At 43.4% G+C, this 24869-nt stretch overlaps 1 protein-coding gene across 4 annotated transcripts; it reads right to left on the minus strand.

Moving 5' to 3' along the window:
* Positions 1 to 3229: 3229 nt before the first annotated feature.
* LOC118082632 (cytochrome P450 2K6-like) lies at positions 3230 to 24614 on the minus strand. Of its 4 annotated transcripts, none has more exons than XM_060272287.1 (9): positions 24345 to 24614; positions 21495 to 21657; positions 19821 to 19970; positions 19062 to 19222; positions 18368 to 18493; positions 14054 to 14222; positions 10280 to 10464; positions 9767 to 9908; positions 3230 to 8751 (listed from the first exon to the last, which is right to left on the minus strand). In XM_060272287.1, exons 1-9 carry the CDS (start codon positions 24525 to 24527, stop codon positions 8564 to 8566), a joined length of 1467 nt encoding a protein of 488 aa, XP_060128270.1. In that variant the 5' UTR covers positions 24528 to 24614; the 3' UTR covers positions 3230 to 8563. The 4 variants fall into 4 exon arrangements, with proteins under 4 accessions (XP_060128270.1, XP_060128271.1, XP_060128268.1 ...); XM_060272288.1 differs by having other exon boundaries at positions 3231 to 8751; positions 14054 to 14201; positions 24345 to 24613; XM_060272285.1 differs by having other exon boundaries at positions 3231 to 8751; positions 18368 to 18541; positions 24345 to 24613.
* Between the last annotated feature and the right edge of the window lie 255 nt (positions 24615 to 24869).

Raw genomic sequence — 24869 nt, forward strand, 5'->3', positions numbered from 1 at the left:
ACGAGGTTAAATTTGTCTTTAATGGGTAGAATAGCAACTGTTAAAATGAATGTTTTGCCAATAATGTTGTTTTTATTTCAGGCCCTACCGATAGTTGATAAAATGAAATGTTTTCAAGAATGGCAGAAGATACTGTCTAAATTTGTCTGGCAGGGGAAGAAGCCAAGAATTAAATATAAACTTTTGACTGATGTTAAAGAAAGAGGAGGATTTTCCCTGCCGGACTTAAAGATTTATTTTGAAGCTGCTGCCTTTTGTTGGTTGAAAGATTGGTTTTTGTTAGATAATGATGATTTGTTGGATTTAGAGGGTCATGATAATGCATTTGGTTGGCATGCATATCTATGGTATGATAAAGTGAAATTGCATAAAGGTTTTAAAAACCATATAATTAGGAAATCATTGTTTAATGTCTGGATGAGATATAAGGATTTGCTGGAAAGGAGAACTCCTAGGTGGATCTCACCACTTGAGGCAAAGAAACCTAAAAGGACAAATATGGATGAGAATAGGTTGAAATATAAAGACATTTTGATGGAAGTGGGAAACCACTTTAAGTTAAGACCATACGAACAATTGAAAGATAGGTTGAGTGACTGGTTTCAGTATGTGCAGATAAATGAAGCATTCAAGTTAGATAAAAAATTAGGATTTCAATCAGAAAAATCGAAATTAGAGATGGAGTTATTAGAGACAGATCACAAGAATTTGTCCAGAATGTATAATTTGTTGCTAGAATGGCATTTGAAAGATGAGCAAACAAAATCAGTTATGATTGAATGGGCCAAGGATCTGGGTCATAATGTGATGATGTCGGAGTGGGAAAAATTGTGGAAGAAAGGTATGAAATTTACGGCTTGTACGGTGTTGAAGGAAAATTTGATGAAAATGATGTATAGATGGTATCTGACGCCGGTCAAGCTAGCTAAAATGTACCACAAAAGCGACAATAAATGTTGGAAATGTAAACAGGATGTTGGCTCATTCTACCATATGTGGTGGACATGCCCTAAGATAAAAGGCTTCTGGGAAATGATTTATAATGAATTGAAAAAGATGTTTAAGAACACATTTTTGAAAAAACCGGAAGCCTTTTTGCTTGGAATAATTGGGGAAGAAATCCCCAAGGATGATGTTAATCTGTTTATGTATGCCACCACAGCTGCCAGGATTTTAATAGCAAAATATTGGAAAAAAGAGGAATTGCCTTCGAAGCAGGAATGGCAAATGAAAATGCTGGACTATATGGAATTGGCAGAATTGACAGTATGGACTTCTGGTGAGGCAAGATGGCTAGTGCCAAAGCAGCGTGGAGCTTCTGAGGACCCCAAGCACCAATGGCGCTGCCTGGCTGGTCCCTGCACTGCCACCATGGCCGCTGCCACCACCATGATTTGGGGGTAACCATGGTGGCCCAACATGACACCCAGGGAGGCCATGCAGAACCCCAGCCCCGCCCCCAATAGCCTCTCCCCTGCTGGGACTGGGGGCATCCCACCGATGTGCCAGAGGTGTAGCAAGGTCAGGTGGCACCTGGTGCAAAAAATTTTTTTGTCACCCCCCCCCAATGACTCCCAAGCCTACAGCAAGCCAGGGGAAGGGGGGGGAACTTTGTTGCTTTGCCAGGGCTGCTCACTGTAGGCCTGGGAGTCGTGGGCGTGGAGGGTGACATAAAACAATCTCGACCCCCTTGCTCTGCCCCTGGTCAAACCCCCTGCAGTCTCCCTCAGAAGGTTGCATACTCTCCTTCCTTAGAGGTTTTTAAATAGAGGTTGGCTGGCCATCTGTCCTGGAGGCTTTAGCTGAGATTCCTACATTGCAGGGTGTTGAGCTCGCTCAAGTTAGAGGAAACGTTCCAGCCTTGCATGCTCACTTTGGGTCTTTTTCATTCCCTCAACCAGAGGCTGGGCTAAGGCAGGGACTTACCTTCCAAGTTCCGGACTGCAGAATCCGGGACTGGCAGCCATTTGACACCGGAAGTTGCGTCGATGGAACTTCCGGTGTCGCTTTGCCCTTCTATGGGCACCCAAAATGGACGCCGCCGGCTTCGAAAATTGCTTGTGCGCATGTCAGGAAGTGCTCTGAGGCAACTTCCGGTGTCGCTCCGCCCATCTATGGGCACCAAAATGGCCGCCGCTGACACCGGAAGTGACGTCTATGCACTTCCGGACATGCGTAGATGCGGCTTTTGAAGCTGGCGGTGGCCATTTTTGGTGCCCATAGAAGGGCAAATCGGAAAGGAAAAAAATGGCCGCCGGCAGGCGAAAATAAAGGAGAAAAACAGGAGACGAAGTGATACGGGGGACCACCGGGAAAGGTAAGTAAAAAGGGGGTTTTCCCGGGGAAAACGGGAGACTTGGCAGCTATGGGCAGGGAGCAGCCAGCGGGAGGGTTGTTCATCTGGAATTCCCCTGCAGAAACACCATCGAGCAGCAGCCAAGGAATGGCTTTTAATGAGCACTTCTCACCTGCTGATTATTGTGCAATTATTCAGCAAACTGTTTACATGGGTTGGATCGGCGGCAGCCTGTCAGGCTTAATTGACAGCTGCATGTGGCTTCCTGCATATTCAAAGATCCTGTGATCTACGCGATGCATTTTAATGCTGCATTTCTGACAAAGGAGCATGGGTGCTTAAGGCAGCGAGTGGTGCTCAGCCAATGGTCCCTGCACCGAATTCCTCGCGAGCCCCGGAAGCTGCTAGGCCAAGTCAGGCCGCTGGGCCCAACTCCATATTGCCACCCTTGACCGATAGAGGCTCTCCCGGGACTCAGGCTCCCAGGCCAACCTGGACAGGTGCCAGCGAGTTTTCCATCCCAAGGGGGCCCCCGCCCCATGCCTCCCACCCCCTGTTTACATGCGTGTACAACCGCCTACCTGGCAGGAAGCAGAAGGCCGGAATAAAATCCTCTGCAGGCGCCCTCCTTAAGGGGACGAGACTCGTGGGGCTCTTTTGCGCCCAAGACGGACCCCTTCCCGTCCCTCGAAAAAGACTGCCAGTCTCGTTAAAAAGCCTGCTACTAGGGTGCCAATATGGGGGGGAGGTAAGCCCCGCCCGCATAATCGATCATGATGTGGCACACACCCCATTTGAATGGCAGTCCCCATTAACTCAAATATTTTATTAGGGGGTCCAAAGCCCCCGAAGCCCCCTACCCACTGTACAGATAGACTGCGCGCGGCCAGGGAGCTCAGTCCGCTCCGATGCCACGTCTGGCCTTGCCCGCCGGCCCCGATCCCGAATGGGGCACAGAGCTTGGCCTGAATCATGTGCATATTGGGGGGCGGGGGGCACAGCCACGGCTCCTTGCCCCCTCCCTCGGCTCGGGACATGGAGGGCACTGGTGCCTGGCCAGCCATCTTTAATGAAATAATGCTCCCTCCCCTGGCCATCGTATATTTGGGCTGACGTAGATGCTTTCTGTAAGAAAACCAAAGGGCAAATCGCTGCTTGGCTGCGATTTTGCAAATACAACTCGGGTCATTGCTCTCCACGTGCATTGCTCTTTTGTGTCCAGAATTTCCTGAACTTTCTCCCATTGAAACACTTACAAATATTTCCCTTTTTTAATATAGTTTTTATTCATTTCCATCTTGAACCTGTTTAACATGGTGGTATTGTTGAGTGATTTACAGTTTGAGGTTCATTACTGTTCCACTGAAATGTGTATCTCTTTAAAAGAAAGAATAAAAGTAATAATAATAAGAAATAATAAAAGTAGTGACCTAGTTTTGCAGCTGTGGGGCAGTACAGCAGCTGATGTTAAGCTTGTATTGATTTAAGGCGTGTCAGCAATCGCATACAGTATATGAGGAGGTCTGCGTACCGCGCTCAGTACCCTGGATAGTGGGTCATGTTTCTGTAATGTTCTTATGATTAGTGCAACTTCTGTTATTATTTCTTTAATTAAATCCACTCCTGATTATACTTTGCAGTCTCCTTAAAATGCTTTTTGTTGCGCAATAGTTACTCTGCTTAAACACGGCAACAAGTATTAGGGTATATCTTTGTATATATTGGAGCATATGAGCAAGGAAAGATAATAACTAAGCAGTGCATCCTCTCATGGGGCCTAAATCCATTCCTACAAAGGTTATGGGGCCCAGTTAAGACAAAATTCAAAGTATTTCAGTGGATGTGGATTTTCTTAAAAGAGAAGAGAAATTGAAAGCGGACATTTTTTATATTTCCTGGTGAGCACATGGTGACTTCCATTGTCTCCATTGTGAAAGGGATTAGCTCCCTCTCTCCTCTCAGAGGCAGAGAAGTTTTTGAGGTTTTTTTAATAAAAATAATATTTATTAAATTTAACCATCCAATAAAAACCACATTAAAACATTCCGAATTATAATACAATCAAAAAAGCCAAATATTCAATGTCAAATTATATATCTTTTGGGTGACTTCCCATGCTCTGAAGTTTGGGGAGTGATGATCTAATCTCATACTGCATTTCTTAATTAGTCCAAATTAGTCCAATTAAAACATTCCCGGTGTTGATCTTTCATTTATTCTTTTAACAGCCTCTAAATTAGTTTAGCAAGCAGGTTAGTCCCTTTTTATTTTGAGTTTTAAATCAATTGGAGATGTAAGTTTTGATTTTGAATTTGACACATTTCCCCCATTTTTGACATGACCAGTCAGAATTCCATTGATGAGGGAAGCCTTAAGCAACCTACCCAGACTCTCACAGAACATCACCATCCAATTGAAAAACACCTAGATGTCATAATATATTTTAGAGAAATCTTGGATTGCATTGAAAATGAAAATCCTTCTGGCACCAGTGACGTAGCCAAAACATCAATCATCAAAAGTCCAATACAAAACAAGCAGCACGCAAGGGCACAAGATTCAATCACGTTTCAATCAAGTATTATTAATCCAAAAAGAAAACAATAAGAGAACCATATACAAGTGCTGACACAGAAGCCAAAACCAAACGTCAAGCAGATAGCATATACAAATAAATACCGAAAGGCAAACCAGTCTTTATGGTCTTTGAGGCTATATAGTGGTCAGCAAAGTGGCAGCAGGTCGAACAAAGTGTCAATGATAGACAGGCTGCCGGCGTTTTTCGCCTGTTTCGCCCATATGACGGGCTTCTTCAGTAGTTCCTCCTTCTGCTTTCAGTTATGTTTAGTGCATTCACTGGTGGTATAAACCAGGTCTTATTAGTATTCGAACTAAATCACTAATATACATCTAAACAAACAAATATCAAAGGCAGTACTTACAATTCGTATGAAACCACTTATCTTGGCTTAGGCCACAATGCTCAAGTTCTTTTTCAAAAGGTTCTCTCATTTACATATTCACTGGTAATACAAATCAAAATCTAATTATTATTTAAACTAATACAGTAGTACAATTTCTAAAATACATGTATATACATGCTCAAACTAAGAAAACTCTGAATATAAGAAATGTAAGTATCTATTTATATGTACATGTATTTTAGAAATTGTACTACTCAAAGACCATTAAGACTGGTTTGCCTTTCGGTATTTATTTGTATATGCTATCTGCTTGACGTTTGGTTTTGGCTTCTGTGTCAGCACTTGTATATGGTTCTCTTATTGTTTTCTTTTTGGATTAATAATACTTGATTGAAACTTGATTGAATCTTGTGCCCTCGTGTGCTGCTTGTTTTGTATTGGACTTTTGAAGAAATTGGCAGCAAAACACCAATCGTGGCATGGGAAAAGCAGAATAAACTAGAAGTAGCTATACTTCTCTGTAGTATTTTGGATGCTAGATTGTATTTTGGATTGTTGTTGTTGTGTGTGTGCGTGTGTGCGTGTTTTTTTTAAAAGGTAAAAAAGGTAAAGGACCCTGGACGGTTAAGTCCAGTCAAAGGCAACTATGGGGTTGTGGTGCTCATCTCCCTTCAGACTGAGGGCACTGGCATTTTTCCACAGACAGCTTTCAGGGTCATATGGCCAGAATGATTAAACCACTTCTGGCGCAACGGGACACTGTGATGAGTGCCAGAGCGCATGGAAACACTGTTTACCTTCACATTGTAGTGGCACCTATTTATCTACTTGCACTGGTGTGCTTTCGAACTGCTAGGTCAGCAGGAGCTGGGACAGAACTATGGGAGTTCACCCCACCACGCAGATTTGAACCACTGATCTTCTAATTAGCAAGCCCAAGAGGCTCAGATCTAAGAAAGACTGGAGCAGTCACATAATAGAATTCTTAACAATGATTGAAAACTAGAATTCACAGAATACAGGAAGACCAGAAAGTTGGTTATTTCCTGGGACCTAAATCTGAGACTTTTGCAACTCACTTAACTCTAAGAAAAGTGATTGCCTATCTGAGAGAGGAACGTGTGGAAAGAATACAAGACTCTCCAATCAGAACTGCCAAAGCCAATGATTCAAACTATATGTCTAAGTACCAAGTGAAGCACAAGGCCCAAGAAAAAAGTTTGTGTTTTAATTGTAACAAGGAAATACATACAGTGGTACTTCGTCTAGTGTCCGCCTCGTCGAGCGCCCGTTCTGTTGAACGTCCACGGCAAACCCGGAAGTATCGGAACAGGTTACTTCTGGGTTCACCACTCGCACAAGCACAGAAGTGCTAAATCACGCTTCGCACATGCACAAAAGCACAAACCATTCCATGCGTGTGCACAGATGTGACACTTTGTCCAGTGTCCTTTCCGGCCAGCGACCGGGACTCCAGAACAGATCCTGGTCACAAAATGAGGTATTCCTGTATAGCCAAGGCTTGCAAAACCGTAAAGTCACAGAAATCCCCTACATTTAAACAGCACATGGTGTGTGATCAGGACTCCTGAGCTCCAAGACGGTTAATAAGTCTGACGTAGAGATGCCTGCACTGGAGGATGAGGAGGAAGCAGTTCCAGGACCACAGTTCAGATGCTCATCAAAATCCAATAGAGGTGTCCTATCACCGTGACTATCCTACCTCACAGGGTCAGTGCAACCCATAGAACCTTCTACCTGGGAAATGATAGAGGTGATACCAGCCACTCAAGCCCATCTCTGGAAGGATGTTCCATAGTAGGAAATAGATACACTGCACCAGAACCACTCCTGAACCTTTACTGACCTGCCTCCTGGAAAGAATGCCTTAGGAAGCAAGTGGGTTTTAAAGTGAAACAGGGTGCAGAAGGGGAGGTGCAGTGTTACTAAGTGAGGCTTGTTCACAAGGTTTCAGTCAACGCTATGGAGAAGACTAGGATGCCCCATGCACTCCAGTAGTCAGATACACCACCATCAGAACGCTTTTAGGCAAAGCCGCCTAAGCAAATAGGCACGAGACACATAGACATAAAAGCTGCATTTTTACATGGCAAAATCTCAGAGGAGATTTACATGTAGCAAGTGTTTTATCAAGTCAAACAAAGTGCATTTGATATGCAGACTTCAAAAAGGGCTTTAAGGACTAAAAGAAGCTACTAGGGCATGGAACGAAATATCACACACCATGCTAACACAACTAGGGCCATGGAGACAAGTGTTTGTACAACAAATGTAAGAATGAACAATTGTCTTACGTTCTGACACCCATGAATGACCTGATAATTGCAATCATAAATGAAAGAGAGTACATAGAAGTAGAAGAAAATTTAAGCAAAGATGTGGCAGTCAAAGAACAAGAAAAGGTTCATTACTATCTAGGAGTCCAGATACAGAGAGAAGATGGCTGTTTTATTCTAAGCCAGAAACAGAAAGTCACTGAACTAATTGACAGCATCAAGATGCCAGAAGCAAACCCAGTTGCAAAAAACCCTATAAATCTATAGGTGGGTATGCTTTTATGTCTGCCAATGGTCCAATCTCCTGGGGCAGTTATATACAGAATTGTACAGTGGTGCCTCGACTTGCGAATTTAATCCGTTCCGAAGGCACCTTCGTAGGTCGAAAAATTCGTAAGTCGAAAAGCACCATTGGAAATGCGATTTCCCATAGGAATGCATTGGAAACGGAAAACTTCAAAAGTCGAAAAAACTCTAAAACTGCCGTGGTTTCCATTTGGATGTCGAAAAAATCATAAGCGCGCGGCCATTTGCCCCATTCGTAAATTGAAAAATTTGGTTGTCAAGTCGTTCGGAAGTCGAGGTACCACTGCATAGCCTTGTCTTCTACAGAATCCAAATACATTGAAGCCACAGAAGCTAACATAGCCCACTTCCTCAACCATTCCTCATAAGGCATGATTTCCAGACCCTTTATCATCTTGGTAACAATTATCTGCACATTCTCTACCTGGGAATATGATGCATCAAGATATTTGAAGGTATACTGTATGTTAACATGGGAATACATGAAACCAGTTTTGTTGCTTGATATGTATGCCCATAGTGTCATAGGAACCCAGAGCCAGGTTTTACGTAAGAGATGCTCCAATGCTAGTTTCAAAGGATTCAGCAGTAATGGGGGACACTTAAGGTTTTTGACAAAGCATGGACCAATTCAACCAGTAGGCTACTCAATCAAAATACCCCCGTTGAATGGGGTGTTTCTTAAAAAAGGCTCGCATTGCACACACAGGTAGGATAAGCAACCCAGGAATTCGTGAATCTTAAAAACGTGTCAGAGCACAGAGCTGGTGGGGCATAGGAGGTGTTACACCCCCAACAGCAGGAGTAAGGTCCAGATCTTCTTGAGATGTTCCAGGGGGTGGCTGGAAGGTAAATCTCTGCAGGAGACTTGTGAAGAAGAGGAAAAGCTCCATTTTGGCAAGAGTCTCACCTAAACATGCTCTCCGTCCTGTAAGGAAGCACAGGCAGCAGAGAAGCTGGGTTTAGCAGTTGCTTAATAACATCCCAAATACTTTAAAGCAGACCAAAATGTAGAGATAAAATAACAACTCATGGTGCCCATCTTAAAAGAATTATGAGCTCCGAATACGAGCCATCCTGAATGCTGAAAATCAGGAGTGGGAAACCTTTCTCAGCCTGAGGGCCACATTCCCTGGTGAGCAACATTGCAGGGGCCACACACCAATGGTGGCCAGATTTAGTTGCAGAAATGGCCACGGCAACTGATGTGATTCTTATCTTTGCACAATAGGTTACACTCCAGGCATGTAAAAATCCCATTGATTAAGCACACACTGCATAGTGTCTCCCACTGTCAGACAGCTTTCCCATATTTAGTATAAGGCTATGTACACACAATAGCTTTAAGCAAATCATTTAAAATAATTCTGGGCCCTGTAGTTTGTTAAGACTTGCTGGGAATTTTAACTCTGTGAAACGTAAACTACCGTGCCCAGAATTCTTTGAGGGAATGAGTGTGCTTTAAAGGTATAGGGCACACAAAGCCTAACTCATTTTCCTTGTAATTTGAACCCATTGACACAGCTATTGCCCTCTCGAGCAACAGAAAACAAATATGCTCCATCTTTGTATAAGCCCTTCAAATATTTGAATTCATATTTCCTCTTAACGGTAAAGGGACCCCTGACAATTAGGTCCAGTTGCGGACGACTCTGGGGTTGTGGCACTCATCTCACTTTACTGGCCGAGGGAGCCAGCATACAGCTTCCAGGTCATGTGGCCAGCATGACAAAGCCGCTTCTGGCAAACCAGAGCACTGCATGGAAATGCCGTTTACCTTCCTGCCGAAGTGGTACCTGTGATCGAGCAACGAGAGCTCACCCCATCGCAGGGATTTGAACCACCAACCTTCTGATCGGCAAGCCCTAGGCTCAGTGGCTTAGATCACAGCGCCACCCGCATCCCACTCTATGCAGGTATACACAAAAGTAAAAAAAAGTTACCTGCGGAGAAAGGCATGAAAGCATCTCTCTTTACGAATTTTCCTTCAGAGTTGAGAAAATGCTCAGGATAGAATTTATGTGGTTTCTCCCATTGAGATTCATCATGCAGCACAGAGGACAGCAGTGGTATGACGTGAGTCCCCTGCATAAGCAAAGCAAGAGTTATTTTAAAATAAAGCATATGCCTCTGGTATAATTAATATTCAGTGCAGGCGAAATGAGAATTGAGTTCATCTGAGAAATGTCTTTAGTTTGAAAAACTTTAATGTATAAACCATGATCTCCCACCAGAAAAGGTTTCTTTTCCAACCTTGTTCACCTTCTCATTGAGATCTGTTTAATGGGTTGAAGCTGATGCCTGACAGCTTCCGAAGGGTAGATTGCTTGCTTACAGTGCAGTCCTATACAAGTCTGTTGAGATGTCACCCACACTAATGCCCCATGGGGCTTACTCCCAGGAAAGCATTAAAATATATTGTAACTAGTAGGCAGCAGTTCAGTGAAATGGATCACCTTTGGAATGAAGTAGCCATTGAGGGTAACATCTGTAGCCGTGGCAAGTGGCAGGTTGGTTGGGACAATATTGGCAAATCTCTGGATCTCATGGACCACAGCATCTGTATAAGGCATTTTTGTTCGGTGTTCAATTCTTGGCTGAGAAGATCCAACAACCATTGCAATTTCTTCTTGGACCTTTACTGGGGAAAACAAAAAAAGAAAATCATTCATTTTTCTGCTAAGATTATCCCTGGACTAACAAATTTATGCTCTAGAATATCATACAGATATTTTTTAAACAGGACAAAGATTTTAGCCAATAACCTGATGTACTGATGGAGAGAAATTCCTCCAGGGTGATTCTTAAAATACAGTGGAACCTCAGTTTATGAACACCTCGGTTTATGAATTTTCGGTTTATGAACACCGCGGACCCATCTGGAACGGATTAATTCACTTTCCATTACTTTTAATGGGAAAGTTCACTTCAGTTTATGAACGGTTACTCCGCGGACCGTCTGGAACGGATTAATCCACTTTCCATTACTTTCAATGGGAAAGTTCGCTTCAGTTTATGAACGCTTCAGTTTATGAACAGACTTCCGGAACCAATTGTGTTCATAAACCGAGGTACCACTGTATCACCACGGGGAATATCCTGAAGTGCTATCTTTTACAGTTAATGGTAAAAACCAAAGATTTCATGATCCTACAGAGCCATACAAATTTTGGAGAAGATATGGGGGAAAGTTAGCTGGAGAAAGAGCATTTGGACAGAAAGCTGGACAGGAAGAGGAAGATTCAAGAGAGGTGGAGGCGAAAGAGAAATAAATATGGAACAAGATGGCTTTGAAAATTCTAACTTGGAATGTAAATAGTCTAAATAATGAGACTTAATGAATAAAATTGAACATGTAAATACGTTAAACTTGGATAAATAAAACTTAAATAAAAGGTTTGGAAATGACTTTGTACCTTCTGATGTACCAAAAAAGAGAGAAGTTGTAATGTGTATAAAACCAGAGTTGGACCCAAAACAATTATTCAAAGACCAAAAAGGAAGAATATTGATAACCCAGATACCATCACATGGAGAAAAGTATTATTAATTGGTGTGTATGCCATGGAAACTATTAGCTTTGCAAATAAAAAAGAAACAAGAAAATACCTGCATTAATAGAATAGAGTTGTGGAAAATCCAAAAGAAATAAGAAATCAATTTGTGAGTTTTTATACAGAATTTTATTGAGGTGAATGAGGTAATTTAGAAGAAATGGGTAAATATTTGAATGAAAAGATTGTTTTGATGGGCGATATGAATGGTGTAGCCTCCCTAGATTGGGACAGGGCTGTGAGAAAAAATGACACAAAAGAAGGGAAACTACCGAATGTCTTTTTAGGGATAACTGACAATTTAAGTTTAATTGACATTTGGAGAAAAAAACACCCACAGGACAATGTATATTTTATTCGAGCACAAATAATTATTGAAGCCGAAAATATTCTCTATGGACTTCTAAAGATTTGTATACTAAGGTAAAGAGGGCAGAAATTCGATCAAGAACATTATGAGACTACAACTCTATAATAATTAAATTAAGAACAGGGACAAGTTTCCCAATGAGATGGAGACTAAATGAAAATTTATTAAATGATCAAGAAAAATTAGGAAAAGGGGGCAAAAAAGAAAGGTTTTTTTAAAAAATTAATTAATAGCAAGAGACAGATTTAAAGGTGGTATGGAATGCAAGTAAATTGGTAATGTGGGGTGTTTTTTACATAGCAAGGCACATACCAAAGAAATATTAGAGAGCAGAAAAAACAAGAAATTTTTCAAGAAATAAAAGGGAAAGGGAAAGAATTAATAAATTCTGCTTGAAAAGAGATAGTGAAACAGGATATCAAGATGTTGCAAATGATAATAAACCAAGAAATAGAGTGGAAAATTAAATATTTAAAACAGAAACAATTTCAACAGGATAACCAGCCATGGAAACTATTTGCTTGGCAAATAAAGAAGAAACAAGAAAATACCTGCATTAATAGAACAGAGTTGTGGAAAATCCGAAAGAAATAAGAAATCAATGTGTGAGTTTTTATACAGAACTTTATTGAGGCGAATGAGGTAATTTAGAAGAAATGGGTAAATATTTAGAAGACAGCAGACTACCTAAGATACCAAAAGATAAAATGTCATTTGTTAATAGACCTGTCGCAATGATGGAATTACAGCAAGCAATTTTACAGGGTAAATTAGGGAAGGCACCCTGACCTGATGAACTTTCAGCAATATAATATAAAAAATTGCAGGATTACTTAATACAACCTTTAAAAGATATTATGAACAAGTATTTGAATACGGGAAAGTTACCCAAATCTTGGAAGAGTGCATACATAACTTTGATTCATAAGCAAGATAGAGATCCAGAGCTAGTTAAGAGCTATCGACCTATTTCGTTGTTGAATAAGGATTCGAAACTGTTTGCAGACAGATTAGCAAATGGGTTGATAGCTGTATTAAAAGAGGTAATCCTATTTTAATAGGATTGTGCTGGTTGAAAGAATGGTTTTTATTGAAGAATCCACATATTTTAGATTTGGAAGGTCACCTAGTAGATTGGCTCAAATGTATAAACCCAAATTGAATATGTACTGGAAATGTAAAGAGAAAGAAGGTACCGTTTTTCATCTGCAGTGGTCTTGTAATAAGGTTAAAGTTTACTCGAAAATGATATACAGTGGTACCTCGGGTTACGAACGTGATCCGTTCCGGGTCGCAGTTCGTAACCTGAAAAGTTCGTAACCTGAAAAGGGCCCGAACCGCCGCTTTGCGCATGCGCAAAGCGCTATTTTTGCTATTTTCGCACTTTGCGCATGCGCAAAGGCGCGTGGCGAAAATACTTCCGGGTTTGCGAAGTTCGTAACCCGGGTTTTTCGTAACCCGAGGTGTTCGCAACCCGAGGTACGACTGTATAATGAGATGAAAAAGGTGTTTAAGATGTTTAAAAAACCAGAAGATAATTTTTTAAAAAAACAACACACGAAAGGGATGGAAATGGTTTATTGAATATTTACAAACAAACTGTAAATTAAGACATCGGCAGGATTAATGTAAAATCCTGCAATCTCTCTCTCTCTCTCTCTCTCTCTCTATATATATATGGGGTATATACAGGAATATATACGTAAAATAATAGGTTGAGATAATTTGGAGTATGCAGGAATATGAAATGAAATGTAAAGAACCACAGAAAGAGGGAGAAGGGAGTCCAGGCTGAAATGTTAAACTTATGACTGAACAATTGTTGTGTTATAGATATAGGTAAAGGTAAAGGTCCAGTCGCAGACGACTCTGGGGTTGCGGCGCTCATCCTGCTTTACTGGCTGAGGGAGCCGGCGTACAGCATGACTAAGCAGCTTCTGGCAAAACCAGAGCAGCACACAGAAATGCCGTTTACCTTCCCACCAGAGCGGTACCTATTTATTTACTTCCACTTGACGTGCTTTCAAACTGCTAGCTTGGCAGGAACAGGGACTAAGCAACGGGAGCTCACCCCATCACAGGGATTCGAACTGCCGACCTTCTGATTGGCAAGCCCGAGGCTCAGTGGTTTACACCACAGCACCACCCACTTCCCTGATATGCATACATACATACATACATACATACATACATACATACCGGTATATATATGCAAATTATAAATATTCTCTCTCTCTAATTGTTACATATAACTGGAATTAAGATATCTCAGAATGATGGGAGCCAACCCAATGAAAAGCACTCACTCTGAATTTCAGGATGTTTCATCATTAGTAACAGTCCCCAGCGCAGTGTGGTAGAAGTGGTCTCCATGCCAGCAGCTAACAAGTTGAGCACAACATTTTTTAAGTTTTCGTTGTGGAAGTATCCATTCGTCTTGTTCTTCTTTTCCTCCTGGGTTGCAAAGAGTATGAACTGCTTAAAACGAATCAAGTGAGATTATTTCATATACACTTCCGGTCTACTGCCAGCGCTGATCAGTGAGGAATCCTCAAGCTCCGAGGTTCCTGGCGTTGTGAGGGAGAGGGGGAGCCGCGAGAGCAACATGGACCCCCAAAAGAACCCCAGATTGAGTTTTCTGGGGGTGTGAGAGCTCGGCTGCACCCCAAAGTGACTCCTCTACCCCCGGTAAGCTTTTTTTAAAGAGCTTCGAGAGCGAGGGGAGTGAGAGTCGTGGGCACCATTTTCAAATATACCGCTACCCTCACAGAACGAAGCTCTGAGCCGGCTGTGGCGGAGCGTTGGATTTTAAAAAAATGGATTTGAAGACATTGGACACCGTGAGTAACAGAAAGAAATTTAAGGGGGAAATTTTTTTAATTGAAACGAATTGGCCACAGGAGGAGATTTAAACAGGAAGTCCCCCATTGAGAGAACTGTGATGCAGTTAATTTGCCTGTAGCCGGAATGACTGAAAGGACCTTATCAATTACCAAGGATTGGGCCCAATACCTCTCCCCTGAAGCAGGGTAAAGGGGAGAAGGGCTGAATCCACTAAAATCCCTGTAAATTTTTTACAATTTGGACTGGGGAAAGTCCCCCTGGAAGTTGGAGTCGGTTCCCTGGAGGGCTCATCGAGCCGCCATTATGATATCACAATAGAAAGGAATTTGTTTATCTCTTTGAAGTTGAGAACTGTCAATTTTGAAGAGAGCGCAAAATATAAAGCTGGGTATAAGAAGTTTGATAAATGCTCTTTTCACAAATGGTCACAAGATTTTTAAGATATGAAGAAGAATTAAAAATGAGAGTATAACCAGTTCGGATATAAAGAGGAGCAGGATGTCTGTAGCCACAACATCACCTGATGGCCTGGACTTTCAGAAGGAACTTTTGGAATTGCTTTTGGACTTGAGAAATGAATTGCGGCAAAATAATATATTGTTGTATGAAAGTAATATACAGTTGCGTGAAATGCGTGAAAGGAATCAGAATTGTGTGGACAGTGAAAAATGATTAATTTCAAAAGAGAATGAAGAGAAGCAAGAAGAACAATTATCAGTCTTGGACAATGCAATTGACTTTAAAGAAGATGAGGAAGATACATGTAATATTGTTCCCCCAGTGAGAGAGGGAGGGCAGGATCCATACTGGGGCCAGAACTTAAAGGGGGGGATTGAGATGGGCTGGAAAGTGGAAATATAACTGGATGGTTTTGTACTACAGTATTTAGAGAATTGGGGAGGCAGCAGGGGATGATCAAGGAGGAATGGGGGTAGGCTGGGACAGGGTGGGAGTGGGGTGAGGGATAATAATGGATGTAAATTTTCGATTGATCTAGACGGTCCAAAACTGGAACGACTTAAAGAACTCGCTGAAGTATCTCGGAGACCCTGAGTCCAGGGTTAGGGGGGCTAAATTAGTTTTAAGTGTTCAAATTTAGTATGATAGAAGAATTAATATTTAAACTTATGGAAAATTCTTGGTAATAAATTTTAGGCTAAGGGGAGAAATAGAAGATAGAAGGACGGGAAAATAAATTTTGATTTGGATAAATTGATAAATTATTGGTGAAGAGTAGATGGTGCTTTTAGAATAGAATATTTCAGTGATAATGATAAAATGTGTTAGAATGATTTAAGATATAAAATGGAAATTGCTTAATTGGAATTTTAAAATGCACCCAATGAGGGGGGAATTGAGGAAGTCAACAATGTTAAGTTAAAAAATGCATATGTTGAATGATATGTTGTTTTTTATGTTTTTTGTTTTGTTTTTGTTTTTTGTTTTTGTGATTTTGTAATATTGGGAAATGAATAAAAATTATTTGGAAAAAAGAAGAAGATTTCATATAAAATGATAAAAATGAATACCTGACAGAACCCGATGATCCAAAGTATTGTTGCACATCCCCCCAATTGCAGAGCAGTGAGAAATTCCAGATTTTCCAGACTATGCCATCATGATATAGGGTTTGTTTACACTTATATACAACCCGAGCCTAAGATGGAGGGGCTCAGCATCAACACCCCAAAATGTCTTGCTTCTCCATAGTCACAGCTGTTGTTCTCCATCTACCAGCTAAGACAGGAGGTTGGGTGTCAGACTTCATGGGAATCTGATCCCCCTCCCTCACAACTGGTTGCCAGAAACTGGAAAACAAGATGTTCCTATCAATGTTTTTATTCAAGATTCACAGAAACATACCACTCGGCAGCTGAATAGCCACTTGGATAATGGTTTTGCTCCAACTGGTCTCTCTCGCCTCCCTTCCTAGCAACAACATTTACCTTTATGGTGGCCACCAGGGGTTAATTTTCTATGAGTCTTTTGCTCTTGCACTTTCAATGCACGCTGGGTTCTGGGAGAACGCTTCCCAGTGATAACGTGTCAGCTGGCTGATCTGTCTGTCTCCCCCTTCTCTTCTCCCTTCACCTCCCAACTCTTCTGTTCACCTGTCTCTGAGCTGTGACCTTCCTCAAACCACTGCTGCAAATCAATATGGCCGTCCTCTTCTCTAGAAGGTTCAAGAGGAGGGGGTGCAGTTTCCACCATTTTTCCTCACTCCACTCTCTGACATAGGGGGAACCTGGCAATCCTGCTCCTTCTTCTCTTTCAGGAACTGGACTGAAGAGGAGAGAGAGGAGGAGAGCCAGAGATCACCCCCTCCTCTGATCCCCTTGGAGGAGTGGGGGAATGGTGGGGAAGACAAGGGGGGATGCTTTCGCAAAACACAAGTTAGCTGCACTGTGGGGAGAAGCAGGTGACGCAGAAGGGTTCTCAGAAAGTGATGGACTACTGTATAGAGGAAAAGCTCTCTATGTTCCGGAAGGAAACCTCCGAGCCAAGGTCTTACGTCAATGAATACTTTGGGCAGCACAAAATATCACGTGATGAGGCAAATCTGGTGGCCGCGGCTGTGGGAGGGAGTGTCCCACAAATGGAGAGCCGCTGCAGAAAAGTTCAAACCTATCCAGTCTTAAGGGAATCAGCTCTGAGTGCTCACTGGAAGGACAGATCCTGAAGCTGAGGCTCCAATACTTTGGCCACCTCATGAGAAGAAAAGACTCCCTGGAAAAGACCCTAATGTTGGGAAAGATGGAGGGCACAAGAAGAAGGGGACAACAGAGGATGAGATGGTTGGACAGTGTTCTCAAAGCTACCAAGATGAGTTTGACCAAACTTCAGGAGGCAGTGGAAGACAGGAGTGCCTGGTGTGCTCTGGTCCATGGGGTCAGGAAGAGTCAGACACGACTAAATGACTAAACAACAACAATTAATTGGTAAGCAGAAACTCCAATTCATATTCATTTCCAATCTTAGTAATGGTCGAAAGAACTGAAGCCCTAATTTAAGGGTGATTACACAGTGCATGGGCCAATGTTTTTCCTTGCTCCAAGATGCCTCTCCACCCTCAAAGTTCCCTCTCTCCTCCGGTGTGAAGAACGCCTTCTTCCGAGAACTTGAGGCATTATCCCACCCCCACCCCCCTTGTATCAAAAGGGAGTCTGGCAAACATTATTTATGACTTGATTACATCTCATCACTGCATAATTATCTCTCTTGGCAGAAGCACCAGCAACCAATGGTTAGTCTGCCATAATTCCACCCCTGGAAATTCATATATGCCCATTGGCATGTTTTCTTGACCAGGGATTTTTTCCAGAAATGCTGGTGAGTATGCAACCTTTGCCCCTGCAGAGGCAACTTCTGTAACACATTAACAATGGCTGACTATTGGGAAATGGTAGGAAGGATGCCAGGTTGGTCCCTTCTGAAGTGAGAGTTCCTGACTACAGTCATACCTCTGGATACGAATGCTGCGGGTTGTGTACAACACGGGTTACAAATGCGCGAAACCCAGAAGTAATGGAACGGGTTACTTCCCAGTTCGACAGTTCACACATACACAGAAGCGTCGAATGATTTCATGTGCAGAAGCGCCGAATCGAGACCCACGCATGCACAGAAGCGCAGACGCGGGTTGCATACTGCTCATGTTGCAAACGGGGCTCCAGAACGGATCCCATTTGCAACTAGAGGTAGCACTTGCATTCGCTTGCAAACACGAATTTAAAATGTCAACATTTATTCTGGGCCAACCTAAAAGACTCCATTACCTCTTGCTGTTGGATAAGAAATGAGTCAATAAAGCTCCTCTGGTCATTTTCATCCAGATCTCTCAGGTGTTTTAGGAAGGTGGCATTTATGAAGGCAAACAGCTCAGCTCTGTTTTGAGTGAAATTCTTAGGAGCCCCCAAAAGAAAACCAAGAGTGGGAAACATGTTATAAAGCTGAAAGGATAAAAATGTGGAAAAAGAAAAAGAGACATTAGGAAAGTACAGTTCTCTCAACTGGATCTCTCAAAGCATGGTTGCCCAAATACAAAACAAAGCTCTTGAATGGCATTTGGAACGAGGGGCAGACTACCTCAGCATAATTTATGTGCAACCCCAGAATAATAGGCTATGACTGTTCTCCTCTGGAGGTTCGTCTTCTGAGAGGGAGATCTGTCCTTGGATGTCCCCTCTGAGCCATCATGGAACCAACCATCACTTGTTCTTCCTTGAGTCCCGATGGCAGTGAGGCCAGAAAGGTTGTGTGCAAAAGAGACTTTGTTATAGTTACGGGATGACTGTGCCGTGTGAGTTTTCTAAATATTTTGAATCATCAGCAGGTTTCTCAAGATATCAGTAGTCTGTGTTTTGTAGTGAATCCTGAACAATATACAATAAACAGGTTGCCCTGCCCACTTTGCATACACTGTTATTACAATCAACTGTTTGCTTCTTTTAATTGGAAAAAATAGGTTACCGTGACTGAAGAGCTTCCAAAAAGCCGGATATTTTCATTGATCAACTTCAGAAGTCTTATGAATGTGGGATCTTCATAATCAAATCGCTTGCCTAGTAGTATGGCCACTATAATATTGGCAACAGCTGCATTCATAATTGTGTTGGTCTCAAATGGGTTTCCTATACATAAATATGACAGTTAAACAAAAATATTCTGATGAAATTCCAAGTATGGAAATGGCATTGTTTTTAAGTCTGCTCTTTGCTGCCTTAAGTCCCCACTGGCAGCTTACCTATGTGTAGTCCTCATTTATCAAAGAAACTGATCCTAAGTGCTGCTGGATGTGGCCATAGCTGGGCTAAGATGTGCTTAAAAGGGCTTGGAAGTCACAGCAGCTATTGGAGTATAATCTACACATTACAGGAACAGACCGATTATGTCTCCACAGGGAAGCCTGGGAACTATAGTTCTGGAGTTAGCCATAAGTATGGGCTCATCCACACTAGGCATGGTTGGAAAAAACATTTCCTCTTTCCCCATTCCTTTCCAAGGGGAAACCCACTCTTTAGCAGTAGATCAGAACCAAGGCCAATTGGAGAAAGCCCAAATTGCTCCAAAGTGTGGTTTTTCCCAAGGGAAAGCAGAGGGAGAAGAGGAAGTGTGGATGAGCCCTATGGAACACAACACTCCCGGCACCTTTAAACTTTAAACACAACAGTCTTGGCACCTTTATGCTATGGTAGTGTAGCTATGCAGCAGAGGTAAACACCAACCCACCTTCGTAGGATTCAAATTTCTTTATCAGGACACTGCATTCCTCAACAATTCTGTCCTCTATGGTCCTCTTTCCCATTCCGTAGTCCCGTAATGTGCTTAAAGCAAACCGCCGCATCACTTTCCAGTTTTCACCGTTAGACAGAGTTACACCTGAAGAGGCAGGAGGAAAGGCTTCATGTCTGCATGGCCATTTTAGGGGGGCGGGGAATCAATAAATTATATTCTGCATTTCTTCCATGGATCCCAGCTATTCTCTCATTCAGACTCAGACTTCTGAGCTTTGAGAACGTAGCTGGCAGCTGTGCCATCAGAACACATAGATAGATAGGATAGAGTAGAGGGTGGTTTGTTCATGTCAGGGGTCCCAGCAGCACTTGTTACTTTGTATTCCATGGGTAGATATTATGCCTCCTTCATGCTTCCTCTCTGTATAGGCTGGGCCAGAAAATGGTTAGTCAGTCCCCCCCTCCCCCGGTGTGTGGCATTACTTTTCCATGTGACAATTATTGTCAGGGACCATGCTGAGCCGAGGACTAGAGTAAGGATGCCTGGTGGGAGCTTCCTCTTCCCCCTGAACCTGAATCTCCCCAGGAGCAGGAGGACAGTATAGATTTAGATCAGTGGTTTGCAAAGGCGCATAGCTGAGAAGAGAAAAGCTGGGAAATACTGGATGGAGAACAGCTAGGAGAAGAAACACTGGAAAAGAGAGGGTTTACACATTCACAGTCATTGGATAACATCCTCCTCCCCCCTCCCATCGATCTTGGAGTGCTCAGAAAGTCTCCGAACAGAAAGCACAGGAACTACACACTCAGCTTATGAGATGTAGGAGTGACGTGGATTGATAGGTGTCAAGGAGTTGTTGCGGCTACTCCCGAGTAAAGACACCGCCTAGTCACTCTCAGAACCCAGCAATGGCGTCCATCGGCTTCGGGGCCAGCATAATAACCGGGGCACCCCGAAATGCCGCCCCTTTGCCCTGCGTTTGGGGGCACGCCTCAATTCGGGCGCCGGAAGGAGCGGTTTCCCTTCTTCCCCTCACTGGCTGGGACGGTGCCTGGGCTCCGACGCCTCCCTGAGCTGTCCCTCTTCCCCTAGATCAGGCATCCCCAAACTGTGGCCCTCCAGATGTTTTGGCCTACAACTCCCATGATCCCTAGCTAACAGGACCAGTGGTTGGGGAAGATGGGAATTGTAGTCCAAAACATCTGGAGGGCCGAAGTTTGGGGATGCCTGCCTAGATGGTCAGAGTGGTGCAGGGGCTCCAGTACGTTGCTGAGCCCTTCCTCCACCGTCTATTCTCCAGAGCGTTGCCAGGGCTCTGATGCCTCACTGAGCCTTCCCCCTTCCATTCCGCTTTCCCCTGACCCACTGCTAGCGCTGTCGCTGGGCGAAGTGCTGGTCAGGATGATGGGGGGAGGCTCCCTGTAGGGAGTCCCCCTGACAATAGGGATGGTCGGAGGAGGGGGCAGCCTTAATTGGGAGCACCACCATTTTAGCGGGAGGTATTTGTTGTCCCTCGCTGTGATTATTAAAGAATTCTAACTGGTAAGAAGACTCTGTTTCCTTTGTTCTGCTTATCTACTGCCATGGGGGGAGGAAGCTGATTCCCTGAAGCCTGACAATTATTCACAATTCACATTGCCAGTTTCAATAAAAAGGGAAGTGCCTCACCAAAGCCTGGTGCAAGATCTTGAAGTATGGGAATGATGGACCTGTCTGCAAATGCATCTGCCTGATTAACCAGAGCCTCCTTTACGGTCTCATATCCTGCCAACACCACAGTTTTCTGGGGTCCCATTTGGATGCTGAAAACAGGGCCATATTGCTTTGACAACTGCAATTAAACAGAAGAAAAAGTGAGAAACAGAGTTCTGGCATACCCCAAAGAATATATTAATGTAAATCATCTCTGACAGAACCAAGACTGCATTAGCTTGCACATTTACCTAAGAGTAAGGACTATTTTATACACTCCATAGAATCTAGTAGCACAGTTTGACTGTTCAGTTTTTTTTCAATAACTACTATTGAACTTGGTAGAAATTTCTTCCATGTCATTGTGCCTTAGACTGAGCTGAAAACATATGCCTTAAGAATAGTAATTTTGTGGAATGAATTCACTTTTTGTATCTTTGCCAATCACCATGCAAAACAGAATCCAAATAACATAATGATAAAGTAAGAGCGCATTGTCTATGCCACAATGGTCTTCAAGACATTTGCTACTAATAGCTGTACTACTAACAGTGCTGGACCCATAATACAGCAGCTCAGCCCTTTCGCCCAGTTCAGGAGACTCCACCATGGGAGCAGGACCGGGGTGGGATAGTGCTAGAGTCCTCTCTAGTCAAGTTGCATGGGTTCAATTCCAATCAGTTTACCCCCAAGGATGTGAACCGGCTGCTTGGATGAGTGAAACTCATCACATGTCTCCCTGATCCTTGCCCTTCCTGGCTCATAAAAGCTCTGCAGGGTGGTGGATGCTTTCCTCTGTTAAGGAGCCTTCCTGGACCCACTGAAAGTGGTGGTTATAAAACTGCTTAGTAAAATAAATCTTTGGACCCAGCCAATTTGGCCAACTACCACCTAGTCTCAAATCTTCCATTCTTGGGAAAGGTGATTGAGCGAGTGGTTGCTGAAGGATACAGACTATTTGGATCCCTTCCAGTTGGGATTCAGGCCTCATCATGAGACTGAAACTGCCTTGCTTGTGCTGGTCAATGCTCTCCGGCCAGCTAAGGACAATGGTGGAAGCTGTTTCCTAGTTCTGCTGGATCTCTCAGTGGCCTTTGATACCATCGACCATGACATCCTTCTGGACCGTCTAGAGGGGCTGGGAGCTGGGGGCACTGTTATACAGTGTCCGCTCCTTTCTCCTGGGCTGTGTTCAGAAAGTGGTGTTGGGGGATGAGTGTTCAGGCCACTGGGCTCTCACTAGTGGGTGTGCCTTAGGGTTCCATCCTCTCCCCCATGCTTTTTAACATCTATATGAAGCTGCTGGGAGACATCATCAGGGGGTTTGGGCTGGTGTTTATCAGTATGCGGATGATACCCAGCTCTACCTCTCTTTTAAATCAGAACCAGTGAAGGCATTGAAGGTCCTGTGTGAGTGTTGGGAGGCGGTTGGAGGATGAATGGTGGCTGACAGATGGAGGTTGAATCCTGACAAGACAGAAGTAGTGTTTTGGGGGAGAGGTAGCAGGCAGGGGTGGAGGACTCCCTGGTCCTGAATGGGGTAACTGTGCCCCTGAAGAACCATATGCGCAGCCTGGGAGTCATTTTGGACTCACACCTGTCCATGGAGGCGCAGGTCAATTCTGTGTCCAGGACAGCTGTCTATCAGCTCCATCTAGTATGCAGGCTGAGACACTACCTGCCCAGAGATTGTCTTGCCAGAGTGGTGCATACTCTAGTTATCTCCCGCTTGTACTACTGCAATGCACTTTATGTGGGACTACATTTGAAGGTGACCCGGAAACTGCAACTAATCCAGAATGCAGCAGCTAGACCAGGCACCCCCAAACTACGGCCCTCCAGATGTTTTGGCCTACAACTCCCATGATCCCTAGCTAACAGGACCAGTGGCTGGGGAAGATGGGAATTGTAGTCCAAAACATCTGGAGGGCCGAAGTTTGGGGGTGCCTGACTGGGAGTGGCTGCCAACACTGGCCCTGAAAGGCCGACATTGGCTCCCAGTAAATTTCTAAGACCAATTCAAAGGGTTGGTGCTGACCTTTTAAGCCCTAGATGGCCTTGGACCAGTATACCTGAAGGAGTGTCTCCACTCCCATCGTTCAGCCAGGGCACTGAGGTTACAGGGAACCAGGCAGAGCACCTTCTCAGTAGTGGTGCCCGCCCTGTGGAACGCCCTCCCATCAGATGTGAAGGAAATAAACAACTACCCGACTTTTAGAAAACACCCAAAGACAGTCCTTTTTAGGGAAGTTTTTAATGTTTGATGTTCTATCCTGTTCTTAATCTGTTGGGAGCCGTCCAGAGTGGCCGGGGAAACCCAGCCAAATGGGCGGGGTATAAATAATAAATTATTATTAAATTATTATTATTTATTATTCAGTTGCAGCAGCACAAATATTTGCTAGGAATGCTCAGGAAACCAGAACAAAATAGGCAGTTGTAAGGATAAAAGTGATTACACCTTTAATGGCACCTCTCAAATCTAGTTTAGAAAGGATGAATGAGGAGGCTGGGCTAGGCACGGTTTGCACTGAAACTTTTGCATCCTTGAAAATGGAGGCAGAGTCAAATGTGATTCGACACCAGACACCCCCACACACCTTGTTCAAATTACCAGTTATAAATTGCAACTAGGTCCTATGAATATTTACTGGAAAAGATAAGAGGAGGTTATGCAACACACAAAGGGGAGATGAGATTTATAGGCTCTAAAAGAACAAAATGTATTATTATTATGATTATGATTATTTATTTTATACCCCGCTCATCTGGCTGGGCTGCCCCAGTACCCTTTAGTCTTGCCTTGGGAGGAACTGGACGCTTTACCTTTAACATGGTTCTGTAAGGCCTCTTCAGATCCATGATGTGGAGATTCCCAATGAGAGGTAAAGGCCTTGGTCCTGGTGGAAGATTTTGGGAGCTCTTGTTCCAGAAAATGCCCAGTTTCAAAACAAAGGTAATCATAAGGATAAAGAGGAACAATGCTGGAATCGGCTCTGTCCAATCCATTTCGTTTCAGCAAGCAATTTTTTTGGCAGTGGTTATAATGAAACCTACAGTGCAGTTTGGTCAAGGACAATGTCTTGCAACTGCAGTGAGCAGCATATATATTATGCCAGGTACTGTCTCAAACTAATCATTAAACCATTATTAACCCTAACCCCAGCCCCGCCCCCAATAGCCTCTCCCCTGCTGGGACTGGGAGCATCCAACCGATAGCTCAGCTGTGCCAGAGGCGTAGTAAGGTCTGGTGGCACCTGGTGCGGAATTTTGCCCCCCCCCCCAATGACTCCCAAGCCTACAGCAAGCCGGGGAAAGGGGGGGAACTTTGTTGCTTTGCCAGGGCTGCTC

The sequence above is a fragment of the Zootoca vivipara genome, chromosome 3, assembly GCF_963506605.1.
Source record: "Zootoca vivipara chromosome 3, rZooViv1.1, whole genome shotgun sequence".
In the NCBI taxonomy this organism is placed as follows: domain Eukaryota; kingdom Metazoa; phylum Chordata; class Lepidosauria; order Squamata; family Lacertidae; genus Zootoca; species Zootoca vivipara.

Coding starts and splice junctions, on each gene's coding strand:
- LOC118082632 (XM_060272285.1), bottom strand. CDS start 24,527: ATGGATTGGACAGAGCCGATTCCAGCATTGTTCCTCTTTATCCTTATG. Junction 18,542..19,061: donor TTGGAAGCTCTTCAGTCACG/GTAACCTATTTT, acceptor TTATCCTTTCAG/CTTTATAACATGTTTCCCAC. Junction 10,465..14,053: donor GAAACATCCTGAAATTCAGA/GTGAGTGCTTTT, acceptor TGTTTTCCCCAG/TAAAGGTCCAAGAAGAAATT.